The 23467-nt window shown below is 46.5% G+C and overlaps 1 protein-coding gene and 1 pseudogene across 1 annotated transcript in view; one reads left to right on the forward strand and one right to left on the reverse strand.

The window, feature by feature from the left end:
* The window catches only part of WASHC5 (WASH complex subunit 5), a 78068-nt gene that overhangs the window by 38211 nt on the left and 16390 nt on the right, over nt 1-23467 (forward strand). Inside the window, exons 19-22 of the mRNA XM_063921295.1 lie at nt 11564-11743; nt 12308-12432; nt 13614-13776; nt 15636-15738. Coding sequence (XP_063777365.1) covers nt 11564-11743; nt 12308-12432; nt 13614-13776; nt 15636-15738 — 571 coding nt within the window. The remainder of the gene's footprint in view (nt 1-11563; nt 11744-12307; nt 12433-13613; nt 13777-15635; nt 15739-23467) is intronic.
* Nucleotides 23125-23243, reverse strand: LOC134930358 (5S ribosomal RNA; annotated as a pseudogene).

A 23467-nucleotide genomic window follows, 5' to 3' on the forward strand; every position in this document is an offset into this window, starting at 1 on the left:
AAGGGCAAGCGGGCAAAAGGCCAGTCATATCTGCCCAGGGAAAGACTGCAGCAGGCAGCCCATTCCCAGGAACAGAAGCCCTCCACAGCTTCTGCCAAGTCCTCAGCATGACGCTGGGGCCGTACAAGCGGATTCAAGTGCGGTGGGGGGTCGTCTCAAGAGTTTCAGCGCGTAGTGGGCTCACTCGCAAGTGGACCCCTGGATCCTACAAGTAGTATCCCAGGGGTACAGACTGGAGATTCGAGACGTCTCCCCCTCGCAGGCTCCTGATGTCTGCTTTACCAACGTCTTCCTCCGACAGGGAGGCAGTATTGGAAACAATTCACAAGCTGTATTCCCAGCAGGTGATAATCAAAGTACCCCTCCTACAACAAGGAAAGGGGTATTATTCCACACTATATTGTGGTACTGAAGCCAGACGGCTCGGTGAGACCTATTCTAAATGGGAAATCTTTGAACACTTACATACAAAGGTTCAAATCAAGATGGAGTCACTCAGAGCAGTGATAGCGAACCAGGAAGAAGGGGACTATATGGTGTCCCTGGACATCAAGGATGCTTACCTCCATGTCCCAAATTGCCCTTCTCACCAAGGGTACCTCAGGTTCGTGGTACGGAACTGTCACTATCAGTTTCAGACGCTGCCGTTTGGATTGTCCACGGCACCCCGGGTCTTTACCAAAGTAATGGCCGAAATGATGATTCTTCTTCAAAGAAAAGGCGTCTTAATTATCCCTTACTTGGACGATCTCCTGATAAGGGCAAGGTCCAGAGAACAGTTGGAAGTCGGAGTAGCACTATCTCAAGTAGTTCTACGACAGCACGGGTGGATTCTAAATATCCAAAATCGCAGCCGTTTCCGACGACACGTCTGCTGTTCCTAGGGATGGTTCTGGACACAGTCCAGAAAAAGGTGTTTCTCCCGGAGGAGAAAGCCAGGGAGTTATCCGAGCTAGTCAGGAACCTCCTAAAACCAGGAAAAGTGTCAGTGCATCATTGCACAAGAGTCCTGGAAAAAATGGTGGCTTATTACGAAGCGATTCCATTCGGCAGATTCCACGCAAGAACTTTTCAGTGGGATCTGCTGGACAAATGGTCCGGATCGCATTTTCAGATGCATCAGCGGATAACCCTATCTCCAAGGACAAGGGTGTCTCTCCTGTGGTGGTTACAGAGTGCTCATCTTCTAGAGGGCCGCAGATTCGGCATTCAGGATTGGATGCTGGTGACCACGGAGGCCAGCCTGAGAGGCTGGGGAGCAGTCACACAGGGAAAAAATTTCCAGGGAGTGTGATCAAGTCTGGAGATTTTTCTCCACATAAATATACTGGAGCTAAGGGCAATTTACAATGCTCTAAGCTTAGCAAGACCTCTGCTTCAAGGTCAGCCGGTATTGATCCAGTGGGACAACATCACGGCAGCCGCCCACGTAAACAGACAGGGTGGCACAAGAAGCAGGAGGGCAATGGCAGAAACTGCAAGGATTTTTCGCTGGGCGGAAAATCATGTGATAGCACTGTCAGCAGTGTTCATTCCGGGAGTGGACAACTGGGAAGCAGACTTCCTCAGCAGGCACAACCTACACCCGGGAGAGTGGGACTTCATCGGGAAGTCTTCCACATGATTGTGAACCGTTGGAAAAGACCAAAGGTGGACATGATGGCGTCCCGCCTGAACAAAAAACTGGACAAGTATTGCGCCAGGTCAAAAGACCCTCAGGCAATAGCTGTGGACGTTCTGGTAACACCGTGGGTGTACCAGTCGGTGTATGTCTTCCCTCCTCTGCTTCTCATACCCAAGGTATTGAGAATTATAAGACGTAGAGGAGTAAGAACTATACTCGTGGCTCTGGATTGGCCAAGAAGGACTTGGTACCCGGAACTTCAAGAGATGCTCACAGAGGACTCATGGCCTCTGCCGATAAGAAGGGACTTGCTTCAGCAAGTACCATGTCTGTTCCAAGACTTACCGCGGCTGCGTTTGACGGCATGGCGGTTGAACGCCGGATCCTAAGGGAAAAAGGCATTCCGGAAGAGGTCATTCCTACCCTGGTCAAAGCCAGGAAGGAGGTGACCGCACAACATTATCACCACATGTGGCGAAAATATGTTGCGTGGTGTGAGGCCAGGAAGGCCCCATGAAGAAATTTCAACTCGGTCGTTTCCTGCATTTCCTGCAAACAGGAGTGTCTATGGGCCTCAAATTGGGGTCCATTAAGGTTCAAATTTCGGCCCTGTCGATTTTCTTCCAGAAAGAATTGGCTTCAGTTCCTGAAGTCCAGAAGTTTGTCAAGGGAGTACTGCATATACAACCCCCTTTTGTGCCTCCAGTGGCACTGTGGGATCTCAACGTAGTTCTGGGATTCCTCAAATCACATTGGTTTAAACCGCTCAAATCTGTGGATTTGAAATATCTCACAGGGAAAGTGACCATGCTGTTGGCCCTGGCCTCGGCCAGGCGAGTGTCAGAATTGGCTGCGTTTGTCTCAAAAAAGCCCATATCTGATTGTCCATTCGGACAGGGCAGAGCTGCGGACTCATCCCCAGTTTCTCCCTAAGGTGGTGTCAGTGTTTCACCCGAACCAGCTTATTGTGGTACCTGCGGCTACTAGGGACTTGGAGGACTCCAAGTTGCTAGATGTTGTCAGGGCCCTGAAAATATAGTTCCAGGACGGCTGGAGTCAGGAAAACTGACTTGCTGTTATCCTGTATGCACCCAACAAACTGGGTGCTCTTGCTTCTAAGCAGACGATTGCTAGTTGGATGTGTAGTACAATTCAGCTTGCACATTCTGTGGCAGGCCTGCCACAGCCAAAATATGTAAATGCCCATTCCACAAGGAAGGTGGGCTCATCTTGGGCGGCTGCCCGAGGGGTCTCGGCTTTACAACTTTGCCGAGCTGATACTTGGTCAGGGGCACACCCTGACTGAGGAGGACCTGGAGTTCTCTCATTCGGTGCTGCAGAGTCATCCGCACTCTCCCGCCCGTTTGGGAGCTTTGGTATAATCCCCATGGTCCTGACGGAGTCCCCAGCATCCACTTAGGACGTCAGAGAAAATAAGAATTTACTTACCGATAATTCTATTTCTCGTAGTCCGTAGTGGATGCTGGCGCCCATCCCAAGTGCGGATTGTCTGCAATACTTGTACATAGTTATTGTTACAAAAATCGGGTTATTATTGTTGTGAGCCATCTTTTCAGATGCTCCGCTGTTATCATGCTGTTAACTGGGTTCAGATCACAGGTTGTACAGTGTGATTGGTGTGGCTGGTATGAGTCTTACCCGGGATTCAAAATCCTTCCTTATTGTGTACGCTCGTCCGGGCACAGTATCCTAACTGAGGCTTGGAGGAGGGTCATGGGGGGAGGAGCCAGTGCACACCACCTGATCCTAAAGCTTTTACTTTTGTGCCCTGTCTCCTGCGGAGCTGCTAAACCCCATGGTCCTGACGGAGTCCCCAGCATCCACTACGGACTACGAGAAATAGAATTATCGGTAAGTAAATTCTTATTATAATGGAGATGCATGGTGCAGTTGCGTGTCCTAGGTGGTCATGTCGCAGCTTCTCCATAGGTAACGCCTGAGCCACATCTGAGAAAGCCAGAAGAGCCCAACACTGCCCGGGCCCAAAATTAGAACTGGTTCTGCAACCACTAAACCCAACAGTATGGATCGTTCCAGGGCCTCAGTAGCGGCAAAACGCTGACGGGCCTGGCTGTACTTCTATACCGGCACACCTGGACACTGCTCAGGGCACACTAGTATGCCACGGCACAGTGGTTGAAAAACACTGATTTACACTATCAAAAGAACAGAAAACAAAAAATGGTGTCTGCAAAAGTTTGGGCACCCATGTTATAAGAATGTCTAATCTGTAATTTGATGCTGTTTGGAGATTTTTCCATCTTTCCTTCCTTCTTTTTGCACATTAAAATGAATTTTTGCCTGGGGTGCCCAAACTTTCGATCCCCACTGTATTATATGACAGGCAGCCACCAGCTCTGCTTTTGCCTATCACCCTGACCATAAATAATTTGATTTTGTCCTAGACCACCAACCTGTGGCACCTCTGCAAGTGTCCTGAGGCACCCAGTTTGGGAACAGCTGCATTAACCACTTAACTGACGATATTTTTCCCCAAAAACCGCTCCGAAAATGTCGATATTTGTTTTTAATGAGTGAATTATGTGAAGGCCATTAATTTAACCCTATCCAAAATGATGTTAGGTAGAAAAAAAATTTTAAAAAAAATTTGTAACTTTATTATTATTATTTTTTTTCAAACATCAAAACATAGATCGGGAACATCGTGACCGTCGAAAACGTCGCGACCATCACAGCTTTCTTTTTGAAAGCCGGGATAGCCTCCAGGTATACAGGGGGGGTCAGCGGGTGGCTTGGGAGGGGGGGGTTAATTTACACTCCCCAGCGGCTGCCATTGTCTGCACCCCGATCAGTAGTGATCGGCAGCACGGCAATCAGTAAGTGAGAGTGCAGGGAGGCAGAAGGACGTTCCAGTCCCTCTGGCAGCAGCAGCGGAGGGAAGTTTCCCTTCCCTGCTGCTGCTAACACAGTTTATCTGACTGGTCGCATCCTGTGCGACCAGGTCAGATAGAGCACTTGCAGGCATGGTTGGATCTGATGCCCATTTATCAAGTAATATTTGCAGGTGTTTTTTGAGGGTTAGCTGCAAATAATAGGATTTTAATTACCTACCGGTAAATTCTTTTCTCGTAGTCCGTAGAGGATGCTGGGGTTCCATATTGTACCATGGGGTATAGACGGGTCCCTTGGGAGCCATGGGCACTTTAAGAGTTTAATAGTGTGGGCTGGCTCCTCCCTCTACGCCCCTCCTACCAGACACAGTCTAGAAACTGTTCCCGAGCAGACAGACATACTTCGAGAGAAGGAAATACACAGAAGCTTCTTGTTGAGGCGAGAGGCTACCATGCCTATCTGAGGTGCACCCCATCGGCTTGTGACCTCTACGAATTCCTCCGGGTGGAGGCCTCATTCTCCTGGAAAGATATCGTGTCTGCTGTGGAAGTCCGCTTCCCAGTTGTCCACTCCCGGAATGAAGATTGCTGACAGCGTAACCGCGCGATTTTCTGCCCAGAGGAGGATTCTTGTTACATCTGACATTGCAGATCTGCTCTTCGTTCCACCCTGTCAGTTTATGTAGGACACCGCCGTTACATTATCCAACTGTACCTGAATGGCCTGATCTTGAAGAAGGTGTGCCATTTGTAGAAGGTCGTTGTACCCGGCCCTTAGCTCCAGAATGTTTATCGGAAAGGATGGATTCCAGACTTGACCACTTTCCTTAGAAGTATTCCCCTTGGGTGACCGCTCCCCAACCTCTGAGACTTGCATCCGTGGTTAGAAAGATCCAATTTCGAATCCCGAACCTGCGGCCCTCGAGAAGGTGAGAAGTTTGCAGCCACCAGACGAATGAAATCCTGGCTTTCGGCGACAGGCGTATTCGCTGGTGCATGTGAAGATGAGATCCCGACCATTTGACCAGGAGATCCAGTTGTAAAGACCGTGCAAGGAATCTTCAGTACTGACGAGCTTCGTAGGAGGCTACCATCTTCCCCAGAAGGCGAATGCACTGATGTACCGATAACCGGGCTGGCTTCAGGACATCCCGGAACATTGATTGGATCACCAACGCTTTCTCCACCTGTAGAAACGCCGTCTGCACTTCCGTGCCAAGAAACATCCCCAGGAAGGAGCGCCTCCTTGTCTGCTCCAAATGTGAAATTGGAAGCTTCAGGATCCACCCAAGATCCCAGGACAGTTGATTTGAGAGAGAAACACCATGTAACAACATTTCCCTGGAGGGTTTTAAGGTCGTCCAGATATGGAATCATGTCCACACCTGGCTTCTGGAGGAGGAGCAGAATTGCTGTCATGGCCTTGATGAACACCCCCGGTGTTGCGTAGAGGCCAAGTGCAGTGTTTGGAACTGGAAGAGACATAGTTGTAGTTTAACCTTAGATAGGTCTAGAGAGGCGGCCAGATTGGAATGTGAAGGTACGCACCCCTGATATCCCAGGATACCAGGATTTCCCCTATATCTCGACCAGAGATCACCGCTCTCAGACTTCCTCCTGAATTGAACATCCACCAGTAGGGGTCCGGTGACCTTATGTTTGAATAGTAACCCATTACGTAAATGAGGTGGAACCGGAATAATGGCCTGTTAGAATAGCTTCCAGCAGTATTGTAATTTCAGCTTGAGAAGCTAGTAAGCCAGATTTGAAGAATCTGTGAGGCGGGAGTACTAGAAACTCCAGTCTGTACCCCTGGGCAGACTAACGTTTCCCAGGGGACTAGGCAGGATATCGCGTATATGTTTTACTGAAATCTTTTTAGTCTCTCCCACCTGCTGGATCCCCAGGCAGGGAGGTCCACCGTCAAAACGAAGGTTTTGAAAATACCGAACCCGAAATCCGTTCTTAGGAACCTGGCGGTGCAGGTTTTCTGGAATTTCCCCAACGTCCTAAAAAGGAAGTAGAGGAACCCTTGGAAAGGATTGCAGTATAGGTGTAGGATCTAATTTCCTGGTCTGTGCAACTGCGGAAGGAAGATATGGCAACTTCCCCGCAGTTGGCTCGGATATTCACATATCCCGAGCATCCCAACATGGCCTCACCCGTGAAGGGCTGACTCACCATACCTTTCTTGGATTCTGTATCCGCAGTCCATTGGTGTAGCCACCGTCCCCTGCGTGTCGAAACTGCCAGAGCAGTGGCCCTGCGTTACGCAGGCCAATCTTCTTCATGGTGTCCAGCTGTGAAGCCTGTAGAATCCTGTATGGGACATAGAAACAAGTACATGTAACTCCTGCACATAGAATCTAAATCATTAATACCCCTTTTCCACTAGCTCAAAAAACACGGGTAAATGCACAGGGGCGCGCATTTACCCGTGTTTTTTGCTAGTGGAAAAGGGTCCCCCCGCAAAAACCCGGATCAAGTGACCCGTGAATCCTACCCGGGTAAATACCTGGGTAGGACACGGGAATGATCCGGGTAGGGTTGTAGTGTAAATGGAAGCCATGTCGATGCGACACGGCTCCCGTTTACACTGTATGGAAGGGTGGCACTGGGAGATCATGTGATCTCCCAGCGGCGCCCAGCACTGCCCCTGCCGCATCACTAGCAGCGTCACCAACCCAGCAATATGTCGGGTTGGTGAGCGCAGTGGGAATGGGGGCTGAGCACAGGCCGCAGCCGGGTAGCACCCGTGTCAGGCTCTCGGCTGCGACCCGTGCTCGGTAGTGGAAAAGGGGTACAAGTAAAGAGCCTGACCACGTTACAATATCAACGAATTGTTTACAGAAGACTCTTGTGTGGGTGCACTCTTGTATTATATTTTATTATGTAGAGTACATTTTAAAACATAACGTTTGTTATTAGAAGTTTAAGATTAATCCCTACTGGTTTGATCCACCAGAAAAATTGGGCAAAGACATTGACAAATACACAAATTATATATTAAGGAAAATAGATAAAATGTTCTGGTTAGTTTATAATAATATTCCTCATCCCTAATAGCCTCAAACATATGTTGCCCCCCTCATATGTCATGCATTATATGTGTTCGCTTGTTAGGGTACGTAAATGGGGCGAGAAGCACAGCTGTGGGATTTTAATCCCCAGACTACTCCAAAACTGCGGCTTCTTCCCAGTATGGGATATATTTTACACCTTATGGAGGCCACCCCAGGGGAACTGCCACTGAAGCCTGAGAATCTGTACAGTTTTGAGCATGGTATAGACTCCCCAGGAGAAGATATACATTCTGCAGTACAGGACAAAGTCCCTTAAATATGGTAAATTGGTTTACACACACGCACACAGGAAAATGTCAGCACAGTTTCCCCACAGAGTACCTTCAGAGAGTCACAGAGTATAAGGAGCCAGCCACACAGCGCCCAGTAGGCAGTTAATAACAAAACGGCCGGCGCTGACTGAGTAACCTTAATAGGATAAACAATTCATAAATTTACACTCCACCCCTGTCTATAACCCTGGTATAAAATCATAAACCGATGTGGCTTAACAAAAAGATTAAGGAACTTATGGGCAAGAAAAGGCGAGCATTTATAAAATACAAATCTGACGGGGAAGCAGAGTCATTTCAGCACTATAAGGAATGTAACAAAATTTGCAAAAAGGAAATAAGAGCGGCTAAAGTAGAAACTGAAAAACTAGTAGCAAAGGAAAGCATAGCGAATCCCAAAAAATTCTTTAAATACATTAATAGCAAGAGATTAAAGAAGGAGAGTATAGGCCCTTTAAAAGACAAGTTGGGAGTCTTAAGCAAAAATGATAATGACATAGCGGACACACTAAATGAGTTTTTTTCAACAGTATTCACTAGAGAGGACCCAATTCAGGGACTGACACACAATCTCAATAATGAGAATATGACACTGATAGGTACTTATTTAAGCGAGGAAGTAGTCTGTGACCGATTAAAACATTTAAAGATTAATAAATCACCAGGGCCCGATGGCATTCATCCAAGGGTTCTAATGGAGCTTCACTCTGAACTGGCAAAACCGCTATCTTTGATCTTTAAGGATTCAGTTATATCAGGTATGGTTCCCAAAGACTGGCGTATAGCGGAAGTAGTGCCTATATTCAAAAAGGGAAGTAAAGCTGAACCAGGTAATTATAGACCAGTTAGTCTTACATCTATAGTGGGGAAAGTATTGGAAGGTATTCTAAGAGATAGTATTCAGAAGTTCCTTGAAACCAATAAGGTCATTAAAAGGAATCAACATGGGTTTATGAAGGACAGATCCTGTCAAACCAACTTACCTTGCTTTTATGAAACAGTAAGCGCAAACCTAGATCAGGGTAAAGACGTGGATGTAATCTTTTTAGACTTTGCCAAAGCGTTCGATACTGTACCACACATGAGACTTATCTACAAGCTACAAGAATCAGGGCTAGGAAGCACAATATGCACTTGGGTCAAAAACTGGTTAGATAATAGGGAGCAGCGCGTTGTGGTTAATGGATCTTTTTCAACTTGGACTGAAGTGCTAAGTGGTGTGCCGCAAGGCTCAGTATTAGGACCGCTATTGTTCAATATTTTCATTAACGACCTAACAGAAGGTCTAGAGAGCATGGTGTCAATTTTTGCAGATGATACCAAATTGTGTAAGGCTATAAATACAGAGGAGGATGCCGAGTCTCTTCAGAACGACTTAGTTAAATTAGAAGCATGGGCAGCCAAATGGAGCATGCGCTTCAACACAGACAAGTGTAAGGTAATGCACTGTGGTAACAAGAACAAAAATTACACCTACCTACTAAATGGGGTAAAATTAGGGGATTCTGTACTGGAAAAGGACTTTGGTGTCCTCATAGATAGCAAGCTAAGCAGTAGTACCCAAAGTAGGACTGCAGCAAAGAAGGCTAATAAGATATTAGCATGCATAAAACGGGGTATTGATGCTAGGGACGACAGTATTATACTCCCGTTATATAAATCACTAGTAAGGCCACACCTTGAATACTGTGTACAATTCTGGGCACCGTACTACAAAAAGGATATCCTGGAGCTTGAAAAGGTACAGAGGAGGGCGACCAAACTAATTAAGGGCATGGAGACGATGGAATACAAAGTAAGGCTTGAAAGACTAGGCATGTTTACATTGGAAAAGCGGAGACTAAGAGGGGATATGATCAACATCTACAAATATATAAGGGGACAATACACAGAGCTTGCGCGGGACCTGTTTTTGGTTAGATATACACAGAGGACTCGTGGACACTCGCTCAGGTTAGAGGAGAGGAGATTCCGCACCATACGTCGTAAAGGCTTTTTCACGGTAAGGACAATACGTGTTTGGAATTCCCTGCCCGAGGGAGTTGTAATGGCGGAATCTGTCAACACCTTTAAGAATGGGTTAGATAAATTCCTAATGGATAAGGATATCCAGGGGTATGGTGCATAGTCATGCATTATAGTTACTATAAATAGGGATAAAATGCAACGGCTGACAGCAGCATCAGTCAGAAATTTTAGTCAAATCATCATGCATAGGAGACCACAAATAGGTTGAACTCGATGGACAATTGTCTTTTTTCAACCTCAGATACTATGTTACTATGTTACCTCAGAGGATAGCTGGAGTTATGTGGAGGGCAGCGCTCCCTGTCAGCGTTGCTTCTGCAGGGAGAAAATGGCGCTGGTGAGTGCTGGATTCGCTCTGAGGAGAAGTCCCACCCCCTGTAATGGTGTGTCTTCCCACACTTATTGTATTATACTGGCCTGAGGTAATTTCTGCAGCAAACAGTGGGTTAGACCTTGTAAGCTATACATGACCAGTGTAGGGTATTGCGCTGGCCCAAGGCGCCCCTCACAACGCCGCACTACAAGTACTGCTGAGCGCTCCGGAGCGCAGCCTGTCAGAGCTGCGCTCCTACCCTTGTGCCGCCATTTCCCGCCGGTGACCCGCTTACCGGGGCACCGGCGTCATACTCACTACTCCATCTTCTGGCTCTGTTAGCGGGTGACGGCCGTGCTGCGGGAGTAAGTGGTCGCCTCGTGGGCTTGCGATCAGCACCCTCAGGAGCTCAGTGTCCTATCAGCGGAGATAGAGAACCATTAACCTCTAGGGTTGGTTCCTACGCCTCCTATGGAGCTCCCCTAGCTGTGACCGGCTCCTCCGGGCACATTTTCTTAACTGAGTCTGGTAGGAGGGGCATAGAGGGAGGAGTCAGCCCACACTATTGAACTCTTAAAGTGCCCATGGCTCCCAAGGGACCTGTCTATACCCCGTGGTACTAAATGGAACCTCAGCATCCTCTAGGACGCAAGAGAAATTAAGTATCGCCTGCATGTTGCGATCCCTCCATTTCTGCCCACAGCCGCATCCCCCATGGGTTTCTATGAGGAATGTGATGCTGCCCGAAGTATCAATATCAATACCGATATTGTTGCCCGCAGCTACCGCATTCTTTTGTTTTCGGTAGCCCCATTGTAGCCTATGGGCTACATAACGCGTGAAGAAGTTTCGGCTGGATTCCCCGGGAACCGAAAAGCCGCAGTGCACCGCGCATGCGCAGGACCCCTGGCCGCCTGCAGAGCACATCACAGGGGTGGACTCTTTTTGGAGTCCCTGTCCACATGGGTGATACATTCACCCGAAGGTATGACTTATTGCAATGCAGTCCTGGGCGGTAAGATCCTGCCCAGATCGCATCCAATATGTGATCGTTGATAAATGAGGCCCTTAGACCAGGTTGGATAGTGGAACGGCGTCTCTCCAGGGGGGAGAAGTGTAATACAGAATAGTTATAACCATCTCTTATCATTTGCTTGGCGTGTTCTTACGAACGTACTGGGGTTCTTCCCAAGTTTGTGTGGTTATAAAATACATAGACCTACTACTCTGAGTAACCTGGCCTGTATTCATTGTGCTGCTGTAGTAGGGGAACTGGATTGTAAGCTCTGCTGATGCAGTGATAGATGTGTTGGAATGAAATTCTCTGATTGTGCACCACCGTGGATAACAGTGTTTAATTGTAATTCTAGCCCAGCGAGCTGCTGCCAAAGTTGAAGGAGATGGCGGCCACGATGGACGGGTTTCACCGCTCGTTTGAGTACATCCAGGACTATGTCAGCATTTATGGCCTGAAGATCTGGCAGGAAGAAGTGTCTCGTATTGTAAACTACAACGTGGAGCAAGAGTGCAATAACTTCCTCCGCACAAAGGTCTGGTTCACAAAGGACAGTGTAATGCGTTGTGTGTTATCCACTCCCGCTGCAAGGTTCTGTGACTGACCCAGATCGAATCTGGCTTCTATCTCTTTGACCTTGGTTCCACCTCTTTGACCTTGGTTCCACCTCTTTGACCTTGGTTCCACCTCTTTGACCTGGCTTCCACCTCTTTGACCTGACTTCCACCTCTTTGACCTGGCTTCCACCTCTTTGACCTGGCTTCCACCTCTTTGACCTGGCTTCCACCTCTCTGACCTGGCTTCCATCTCTATGACCTTGCTTACTGTACACCTCTATGACCTGGCTTGTACCTCTGTGACCTGGCTTATGTATTTCCTGTTGCGGTACTCTGCTGACATCACTTTGCACAAATCTCTTCTGTTTTCATCACTGCTTGGAAAGATTTCCCTGTCTTTGGACAGATTGCTGTATGTTTAACACCATGTAACCTTGCAGTATAATAGGATATGACATAACATGCTTGGATCTGTCCAGCTCAGGTACCTCCATAGACCTTCTGTATATCCACCTAACCGCAATACTTCTTGTTCCCGTCAGATTCAGGACTGGCAAAGCATGTACCAGTCCACACACATCCCCATCCCGAAGTTCCCGCCTGTGGATGAGTCTGTGACCTTTATTGGGCGTCTGTGCCGTGAGATCCTGAGAATAACCGATCCAAAGTAAGTAATTTAGAACACACAGGGGTAAATGTATCAAGCCTTGGAGAGCGATAAAGTGGAGAGGTTGCCTAAAGCAACCTGTCATCAGCTTCCGTCACTTAGCTAGCACAGTCTGTGAAATGACAGAAGCAACGTCTCAACTTTATCTCTCTCCAAGGCTTGATACACCTCCTCTGCAGTGTGATACAGTTTAAAGTTGTCTCTAGCACCAAAACGTCGCCCTCAGTGATGGCTGGAGATGGACTAAGAAGGGGTGGAAGGGGCCGCACTAACTCCGAATCATCCAGTATGTGTCATCGTTTATCTTAGCGAGCCTCCATCTTCCGGTCAGTACAGTAATTGTGCATATAGGCTTCTTCCGGAGTTTATCACGCATCGAGTGTTTTTATGTCAGGTGAACAAAGGCGTAGATACAGTATATGTCCAAGGATTGGGTAGAGACTCTGCTTATCATTGGTACTAAGCAATGTAATATAGATTATAAGTGTCTCATATAATGTATACAGTAAGTGTCCCAGTCTAATATACAATGTAATGCTACAGAATCACCCTCGCGTCCGTCCTTTCCTCTTTGCCTGTTTGCATTGGTTGAGACGTCTTGTGCGTGTGCTTGCTAGTAGCATCTGTGAATGTATTCTAGTATAGGCCCAATAGTATATGTGAGAGAACAAATGGGAAGGGCAGTGGCCGCATTTAATTGTACTTCAACAGTATGACTTCATTTTAAATATAATTAAAGTTCATCTAATCCAGTGGTTCTCAACCGCGGTCCTCAAGTACCCCCAACAGTTCATGTTTTCCAGGTTTCCTCACAGGATTGCAAGTGAAATAATTTGCTCCACCTGTGGGTCTTTTATAATGTGTCAGTGAGTAATGAATACACCTGTTCACCTGCTGGGTGACCTGGAAAACGTGAACTGTTGGGGGTACTTGGGGACCGAGGTTGAGAACCACTGGTCTAATCTATGAGTGAGCGGGACTAAACGCACCATCATTCCAGTCTTGGAGATCTGATTTCTAGGCCCACAGACCGGTTTCTCTTAGGAGAAATACTTGGAATTATTTGTGCCTATATACAGTAGGTCTGTGAATGATGTGACGGGAACAAGGCAAGTAGAGTATATACCAGTGTTTTACTGTTACGTGTCCTACACTTACCAGGTCATGTCTGTACATTGCAGGGTGACATGTTACATAGATCAGATGAACACCTGGTACGACATGAGGACCCACCAAGAAGTTACAAACAGCCATCTCTTCTCCGAGATCCAGGATTCTCTAGGGACGTTTGGCTTAAACGGCCTGGACAGGTTACTGTGCTTCATGACTGTGAGAGAGCTGCAGGTAAAGGCGCTAGAGCTTATTTTGTGTTCTAGAGCCTCTTAAAGGTACAGCGTCTTTGTTTCTCCATATTTGTTATGTTTTTTAGCAGTTTTTTTTATTCCAACGATTTATTACAGCACCAGCCAGTAGGGAACACAGAATATACCTTAAACATGGACATACAAGGAATACAGAATAAAGGGGGACATTTACTAAGCAGTGTTAAGAGCGGAGAAGTGAGCCAGTGGAGAAGTTGCCCCATCAACCAATTGGCAGCTCTGTATAATTTTATAGTATGCAAATTATAGATGTTACTTCAGTGCTGATTGGTTGCCGTGGGCAACTTCTCCACTCTTATCACTGCTTAGTAAATGTCCCCCAAAGAGATAACGTGGACGGAGATAAAATACCAACCAATCAGCTCCTAACTGTCATTTTTAAAACACAGCCTATAACATGGCCATTGGCTGGTACATATATACATATGGTACATAGACCCCAAAGAACCAAAGAGCTCCTGTCATTTTCCAAACACATCCCGTAGAATGACAGGAGCTGATTGGCTGGAACTTTTATCTCTCTCCAAACTTTGATAAATCTCCCCCTGAGAGCTGATTACCATAGAAAAACAGGATGCTGGTCCAAGACGGGTGTAGGAGGGCATGACGGGTAGCAAGTTATGAGATGTGAGAATGGGCGGTGGTCTTGTGGGTTTTGTACACTAGGTGAGGGTCAGTAATTTGCCTCGGATTATGGAGGAGATGGGGGGACAGTGTGGGGATCTGCAGAGTGTTGCGACTGGAGGGAAGAAGATCTGTCTTGCCGTAGCATCTTGGCCAACTTTAAGCAGGGCTAGATGGGTGAGGGTTACGCCCGATGAGAGAGGGTTACAGTAGCCAAGGTGTAAGATTATGGAATAAGGATTTTAGTTGTATTGATTTTGTATCTGTGTGTTTTGTAACAAATGTGTGAGCTGCTGTGTGACAAACCTAATCCCAACTGTATATATTCTGCTGACCCATGGGCCCATCCGTGTGCAATATGGCTACAGACGCATGTGATCCATCCTTTCTGTACACCGGCCAATCAGTCGTATCTTTTCTGCCTACACATTATAATAATAATAATACATTAGAAGATTGGGCTATTAAGAACAGATGAGATATAATCAGCACCGCAATATACAGATGTGTCCTCTTACATCTTTGCTGCAGTCGTGCCACACATCCCCTCTCTGCGTCATGCCTCTTCCTTACCTCTCTTTACCGAAAATGTGTCTTAGACTCAACGTGATGCAACTAGGAAGCACCAGGAGACTCTGCTGATTTATTTGATAGGTGGCATTTGTATGCGTGTGTGTGACTGAGTCTCTATATACAAAGTGCTACAAAGCCGCAGCTTTTTTCTATGCCAAGTTCCCTTGGGCATCACATACAGACTAAGTCGCACACACAGATATCGCATATCAGTTAATCAGCACAGTCTCCTGGTGCGTCCTAGTAGCATCATGTTTCGTCTTGGACACGTTTTCAACAAAATAAGACGCCCAGTGCTAGCAGGGTATCGCGGACCTGGCGGCTCACTCGCACCGGGCAACTTGTGCAATGTGGCGTCTTGAGGCTAGATGTATGAGGGCACATCTGTATGGAGGTATCAGTGCTATTGGATTGGATTGGGGAGGACCAGTTTAAAATGCACAGACCTAGTGGGAAGTCCGATAGTAGTCCTAGAATCCTATAGAAGGTCACCAAAAATAACTTCATCCCAGTCTGAGTATGTTCCATGTATAACTACCACTTGCCTTCTATCCTTCAGCCAGTTCTGCACACAAGTATGTACTTTCCCACTAGAACGCTGTCATTGTTTCTGTATCTGTACAGAACTTCCTCAGGTTCTACCAGAGGACAATTCTCAAGGATAAAACCGCTCAGGAAACACTGCGTGCTCTGCAGAAAGTCGTGAGTCCACTGAAGGGGATTATCGGTAAGTGCCCGTGTTGTGCTTCTGTGAATAGTTTTGTACCCTGATATCTGGCAGGGGTTGTAGTTGTAGTTTTGGAAGGAAAAAGAAAGACTCCGTGGGGTAAATTTACTAAGATGGGAGTTCTATTTAAGATTGGATGTTGCCCATAGCAACCAATCAGATTTTACTTCTTATTTATCTAGCACCCTCTAGTAGATAATACCTGGAATCTGATTGGTTGCTATGGGCAACATCCCATCTTAAATAGAACTCCCATCTTAGTAAATATACCCCCGTGTTGGGGCACACTTTGAAAATATGAAATATGTTAAAACTTAACGTTTATTAAAGTTAATCATAAGAAAAAGGATTGACATAGACTTTATTCTAAAAACAAACGCCTATAGAACACCTATAGGATACTTAAATGATGTAACTATTAGGGTTAAAATGCTCTCTATTGACACTAATCATATTCCATAGTGGACAGTGTCAATTTGATATTCACGCCTAAGGTGAAAAATATTTCAAAACACAGATGCATATGATATCTAAGTGTATCAGGAGTACATTTACTACTTTAATAAAATTAAATGATTATCGTGTAAACTACTTGATAATTGCTCCCTTGGTGCTGTGGGTAACCAGATGAGCAAAGTTTATTTTCTCTTACGTCCTAGAGGATGCTGGGGTCCATTTTAGTACTATGGGGTATAGACTGTTCCGCAGGAGCCTTCGGCACTTTAAGACTTTTCAACTGTGTGAACTGGCTCCTCCCTCTATGCCCCTCCTCCAGACCTCAGTTTAGAAAATGTGCCCAGGAGACTGGATGCACACTAGTGGAGCTCTACAGAGCTTTGCTGGAAAAAGACTTTCTTAGGTTTTTTTATTTTACAGGGAAGCTGCTGGCAACAGCTTCCCTGCTTCGTGGGACTTAGGGGGGGGAAGTAGGAACCAACTTCTCAATTAGTTAATGGTTCTGCTTCCGCTGACAGGACACCATAAGCTCCTGAAGGGTTCTGAACACAGCCCAAGCCTGGCCAGCGTTCACTCCCACAGCACTGCTGCCACCCCTAACAGAGCCAGAAGTTAGAAGGCTGGTGAGTATATTACCGGAGTCCTGCAGAGAGGGGATCCTCCGGTCATCATTGGCGGCATACAGGTACACGCAAAGCGGTGGGACGCTGCGCGCCATGTCTCTCAGCACAAGGGTGCAGAGCGCAGTGGGAGGGGGGGGGCAGCGCTCTGAGGGCATGTTTAAGGTCGACATGAGGATTTTTTTTTTTTTTGGGTGTCGTTTTCTTCATAAAGTGACCGGGATCCCAAATTAGCGCACCGCGTCCCCTCGCTTCGCTCGCCATGTTTCGGGCATGGTGCCTTCGCTCCGCTACCGCTTCGCTCGGCACACTTTACCGTTCCAATCGTAGTCCACATGGATCGTTAAGTATAACAAAATTAAAAAAAAAAAACCTCATGTCGACCTTTAGACCTGTCGACCTAGCACATGTCGACCTAGAAACCCTGTCGACCTTCCATCCATGTCGACCTAGTGACTGTCGACCTATAGTGGTCGACCTAAACATTGTCGACCTAGGCACTGTCGATCTTCAGACCGGATCCCATATAGTACTTAGGCTGCTTATAAATTGCTAGTAGCTGCTGTGCACAGCATGAACATATAAATATCATATATTAGTTGGCTTACTTGCCAATTAGAAGTGCTGCAGCTATTGGATTTTTCACATTAGAGTACTTGACATATATACATTAGTCATTATTCACACACGGTGAAATTAGTATGTGCAGTGTCAGCTCACACATTAATTTTCAGAGGGAACACTGTGTTTATTCCAGCACTCTAGACTCAGTGTATCTTGTCAGCAGTGTTACATGACCGCATTGTATATAGTAGGTGCTGCAGCTGTTAGACTTTTCACCCTGCAATAGTTTACACATACGTATCAATCACATTCAGATATAGTGAGGTGAAGCTGCTGACATATATGGCTTGCTGCAAAGATCTGCTCTCACAATTTGCAGAGGGAACACTATATATATATATATATATATATATATATATATATATACATACACATATATATATATATATATATATATATATATATATATACATATACCCAGCATTCAAAACTTGAAGACTCCTATCAAGCAGTATTTACACAGCAGTATTTGTGTTATTGTCATAACAGATCCGTTTGCATAGCAAGATATAACTTTTACATATAATACATTAGTGCATTAGTGAGACCAGGTAGTGGCCATGACCCTGCCGACACGTGTTTCGTTTTTATGAACTTTTTCTAGGTTAACCTGATTGTTTATCCTGGTTACCCTTTATTGGCAACCCGTGACCAATACAAATGCTGCTATTATATCATGTGACTCCCCTAGCCAATCGCGCTACTCCTATGTTAAGTATAGGAGAAGTGCTGGTAGCTTCCTGCCCGTGGCTCCCATTCCTCCACGTCATGCTGGTCATGTGACTGGCTCAGCCAATAACGATCCCTCCCATTGTAAACATAGGAGTTTCAGTCACATGTTACCCCATGACAACGCTGATACAAGTATAGGGTGTTATAGAAGGGGCAGAGAGTGTTCATTATAATTAGGTCTGTGGGCCTGTTATTGGTCTATGCGCTGTAAGTGGGTAATATTTCCACAATTCACAATAAGGCGCAGTGTGTGGACTGGCAGATCCCGCTGTGTCTCTCTGACAGACTTTAGTGTCGGTCTGTCCCCAATAGCTCCCCTGTGTGATAGGGATGGGGAAGGGGTGTACAAGTGTGTAACATGTCAGACATTGGACTGGGTTCTTCCCAGGAACAACCCATTTTAGATACACAAGGGGGTAATGTGGTGGCCCTTCCCTCTCAGAAGGAGCCGGAGTGGGTGAGAATGTTGCAAAAGAATATGTCAATGCTTGCAAAGAAATTCTCTGAGTCCGAACAACAGACTAAATATTGGAGGCAGTCTGTGGAGGATGCACTGTTTACTGACCCCTCCATATCATCCACTCAGGTCCCATCCAGTTCCCAAAAAAGGTCTCTGGCCCAGATAATGCAAGGGGACACAGACACAGATTCTGACTTCGACACTGGGGATTTGAGAGGGGTAGGCCCCAAATTAGCCAAAAGCATACAATGTATAATAGTTGCTATAAAGGAAGTGTTGGAGTTTCCTGAAACAACACTGGTCCCAGAGGAAAAGGATTATTTTAAATTAAATAAAAAGCAGGTTGTGACTTTTCCTCCTTCAAAGGATTTGAATGCGTTCTTTGAAGAATCCTGGGCTAACCCTGAGAAGAAATTTACCCTTCCCAGAAGGATACGTGTAGCGTACCCTTTCCCTGAGGAAGACAGGCACAAATGGGAGACCCCCCAATGATAGACACCTCAGTTTCTCGGCTGTCTAAGAAAATAGTTTTGCCTGCCCCTGGTTCAGCCTCATTAAAAGATCCAGCTGACCGTAAATTAGAAACAACCCTAAAATCCATATATACGGCTAACGGAACGGTGCTCAGGCCCACCATTGCTTGTGCGTGGGTAGGTAACGCTGTGGAAAAATGGTCTGACAACTTGCTTTTTAACATAGACACAGTTGACAGGGATGAAAAAGTCCTAACTCTCGGCCATATCAAAGAAGTCAGCATTTCTGCCTTCCGCAGCTGCTCCACCTAGGAAAGGATTTCATTCTCATACGATGCAATCCTTTTGGCCCAACAAGTCCAAAAAGGCAAAGGGTACCTCCTTCTTCGCAGGAAGAGGTCAAGGAAGGGGTAAAAAATCTACAACACCATCAGGTTCGCAGAAGCAGAAGTCAACAGCTACTTCTGCTAAAACCTCAGCATGACGCTGGGGCTCCCCTGCGGGAGTACGATCGGGTGGGGGCACGTCTGCTGCCTTTCAGCCAGGTCTCGGTTCACTCAGATCTGGATCCTTGGGTATTGCAGATAGTATCCCAAGGGTACAAATTGGAATTTCAGGACCTTCCCCCATGCCGATTTTTCAAATCAGCCTTACCAGCTTCTGTTCAGGACAGAGCAAAAGTGCTGAACGCAATACAGAAATTATGTCAAGACAATGTAATTTCCTTAGTTCCTGTGTCACAACAGGAAAAAGGGTTTTATTCAAGCCTGTTTGTATTGCCGAAACCGGATGGCTCGGTCAGACCGATTTTAAACCTAAAGACTGAACCTTTATTTGAAAAGGTTCAAATTCAAGATGGAATCCCTGAGAGTGGTGATCTCCAGCTTGGAGGAAAAGGAATTTCTGGTATCGAGTGACATCACAGATGCTTATTTACATGTTCCCATCTACCCGCCACATCAGGCATACCTGAGGTTTGCGGTGCAGGACTGCCACTACCAGTTCCAAACATTGCCTTTCGGGGTCTCCACGGCTCCGAGAATATTCACCAAGGTGATGGCGGAGATTATGGTTCTTCTTCGCAAGAAAGGAGTCAAAGTCATCCCATACTTGGTCGATCTCCGCATAAAAGCGAGATCCAGGGAGAAACTAGTGCAGAACATTGCACTTTCCCTGACTGTGCTTCAACAGCACGGTTGGATCATAAACCTTCCAAAATCACAATTGGAACCAACAATGAGGTTATCATTTCTGGGAATGATATTGGACACGGAAGCACAGAAAGTAATCCTACCGGTGGAAAAGGCTCTGGAGATCCAGAGGATGGTCAAACAAGTTTTAAAACCAGCACGCGTATCGATTCATCAGTGCATCCGCCTGCTGGGGAAGATGGTAGCGGCCTACGAGGCTCTACAATTTGGCCGATTCCACGCCAGGGTGTGGACCTACTGGACAAGTGGTCCGGATCGCACCTACACATGCACCAGAGGATAATCCTGTCAACAAAAGCCAGAATTTCACTCTTGTGGTGGCTTCAAAGTTTCACCTCCTGGAGGGACGCAGGTTCGGGATTCAAACTTGGATCCTGGTGACCACAGATGCAAGCCTCCAAGGTTGGGGAGCAGTCACTCAAGGGGAAAGCTTCCAAGGACGATGGTCAAGTCAAGAATTACTCCTTCACTTAAACATTCTGGAATTGAGAGCTGTGTACAACAGCCTTCATCAAGCAGCACACCTTCTTCAAGGTCGTCCCATACAGATCCAGTCAGACAATGAAACGGCAGTAGCTTACATAAATCGCTAGGGCGGAACAAAAAGCAGAGCGGCAATGGCAGAGGTGACAAAGATACCCCTCTGGGCAGAAAGACATGCAAAAGCTCTGTCGGCAATTTTTATTCCGGGAGTGGACAACTGGGAAGCAGACTTCGTCAGCAGACACGATCCATCCAGGAGAATGGGGCCTCCACCCAGAAGTCTTTGCAGAGGTAGCAGATCGTTGGGGCGTTCCTCAAGTAGATATGATGGCATCACATCTCAACAAGAAGCTTCAGAAATATTGTTCCAGGTCAAGAGACCCACAAGCAATAGCAGTGGATGCACTGGTGACCCAGTGGGTGTTTCAGTCGGTGTATCTGTTCCCTCCACTTCCACTAATACCAAAAGTTCTCAATATCATCAGAAGAACAAGGGTTCGAGCAATTCTCATTGCTCCAGACTGGCCAAGGAGGGCTTGGTATCCAGGTCTTCAGGAGTTATTACTGGAAGATCCTCAGCCTCTTCCTCTTCGCGAGGACCTGCTTCAGCAGGGGCCATTTGTTTATCAAGACTTACCGCGGCTGCGTTTGACGGCATGACTGTTGAGCGCCAGATCCTAGCCCGTAAGGGTATTCCCAATGAAGTCATTCCCACACTTATTCTGGCCTGGAAAGGGGTAACGTCCAAACATTACCATCGTATTTGGAGAAAATATGTATCTTGGTGTGAATCCAAGAAGTCTCCTGCGGTGGAGTTTAAATTAGGACGTCTTCTCCTATTTCTACAGGCGGGTGTGGATGCTGGCTTGAGATTAGGGTCTATCAAGGTCCAAATTTCGGCCTTGTCCATTTTCTTTCAGAAACAGTTGGCTTCACTTCCTGAGGTCCAGACGTTCATGAAGGGCATCCAACCTCCCTTTGTGCCTTCTGTTGCGCCATGGGATCTTAATGTGGTGTTGCAGTTCCTTCAATCGGACTGGTTTGAGCCTCTACAAGAGGTAGAGTTGAAGTTTCTCACTTGGAAAGTGGCCATGCTGTTGGCCTTGGCCTCAGGCAGACGAGTGTCTGAGTTAGGGGCTCTGTCACACAATAGTCCTTATTTGATTTTTCATTAATATAGAGCTGAACTGTGGACGCGTCAGGATTTTCTTCCAAAGGTTGTGCCTTATTTCCATATAAACCAACCTGTGGTGGTGCCAGTGGCTTCTGACACCTCAGCCGTTTCAAAAGTCCTTGGATGTCGTCAGAGCGTTGAGGACTTATGTTGCAAGAACGGCTCGGATAAGGAAAACAGAATCTTTGTTTGTCCTCTATGACCCCAACAAGATTGGGGGTCTTACTTCTAAGCAGACTATTGCGCGCTGGATCAGAGGTACCATTCAGCACGCTTATTTCACGGCAGGATTGCCGTTACCGAGTTCGGTAAAGGCGCACTTTACAAGGAAAGTGGGTTCTTCCTGGGCGGCTGCCCGGGGTGTCTCGGCGTTGCAAAATTGCCGAGCAGCTACTTGGCAAGGGGCAAACACGTTTGCTAAGTTTTACAGGTTTGACGCCTTGGCTGCTGACGACCTTCAGTTTGGTCAGTCAGTTCTGCAGGAACATTAGCACTTTCCCACCCGTACTGGGAGCTTTGGTACATCCCCATGGTACTAAAATGGACCCCAGCATCCTCTAGGACGTAAGAGAAAATAGGATTTTAATTACCTACCTTTAAATCCTTTTCTCGTAGTCCGTAGAGGATGCTGGGCGCCCGCCCAGTGCTCATTTTTCCTGCAGAATTACGTTTTATCTTTTTACACAGGTTCTCATGTGTTAAGATGTTCACAGCTGTTGCTGTTGCGTTATGCATGCACGTTAGCATGGGTTATGTTAAAAGCCATGTTGGGCGGCATGTTTTGTATGGTGTGAGCTGGTGTGAATCTCGCCACTAGTTTAATGTAAATTCTTCTCTCAAAGTTGTCAGTCTCCTCGGGCACAGTTCCTATACTGAGGTCTGGAGGAGGGGCATAGAGGGAGGAGCCAGTTCACACTGTTGAAAAGTCTTAAAGTGCCGAAGGCTCCTGCGGAACCGTCTATACCCCATGGTACTAACATGGACCCCAGCATCCTCTACGGACTACGAGAAAAGGATTTACCGGTAGGTAATTAAAATACTATTTTTTGGTATTTGAATATGTGTCATTAGATTTCTATTCCTAACAAGAGGATGTAGATATAGAAGTAAAGCCAATGTTTACTCCAATAATTCTGCTGTTTGCTGGGAAATAGTGCAACTGCACCTGATATTCCAAGGTAGTCACCTAACCTTGTACTGATCCGGCCTATCACTGCTTTGCTTCCAAGATCAGACGGATTTGGACGTGGCCAGTGAAGTGTGGCAGTAGTATTGTGATCCAACAAATGAGAGAGTGTATGGTTTTGGCATGTATACCAAAAGTGAGAACTCCTACTGTCCCGCTAGTCTGCCCCAAGTCCCTGTTACAGTGTGTATTGCAAGGAACTTGATGTCTGGCAATGGATGAGAGAGTTCTTGAATAAGTAGGGATAGAAAGGGTGCACCCCTACTTCTGCTGTCCAATGTCATATACGGTTATAGTGGACATTGGCTGA

This window comes from Pseudophryne corroboree, chromosome 5 (assembly GCF_028390025.1).
Source record: "Pseudophryne corroboree isolate aPseCor3 chromosome 5, aPseCor3.hap2, whole genome shotgun sequence".
In the NCBI taxonomy this organism is placed as follows: Eukaryota; Metazoa; Chordata; class Amphibia; order Anura; family Myobatrachidae; genus Pseudophryne; species Pseudophryne corroboree.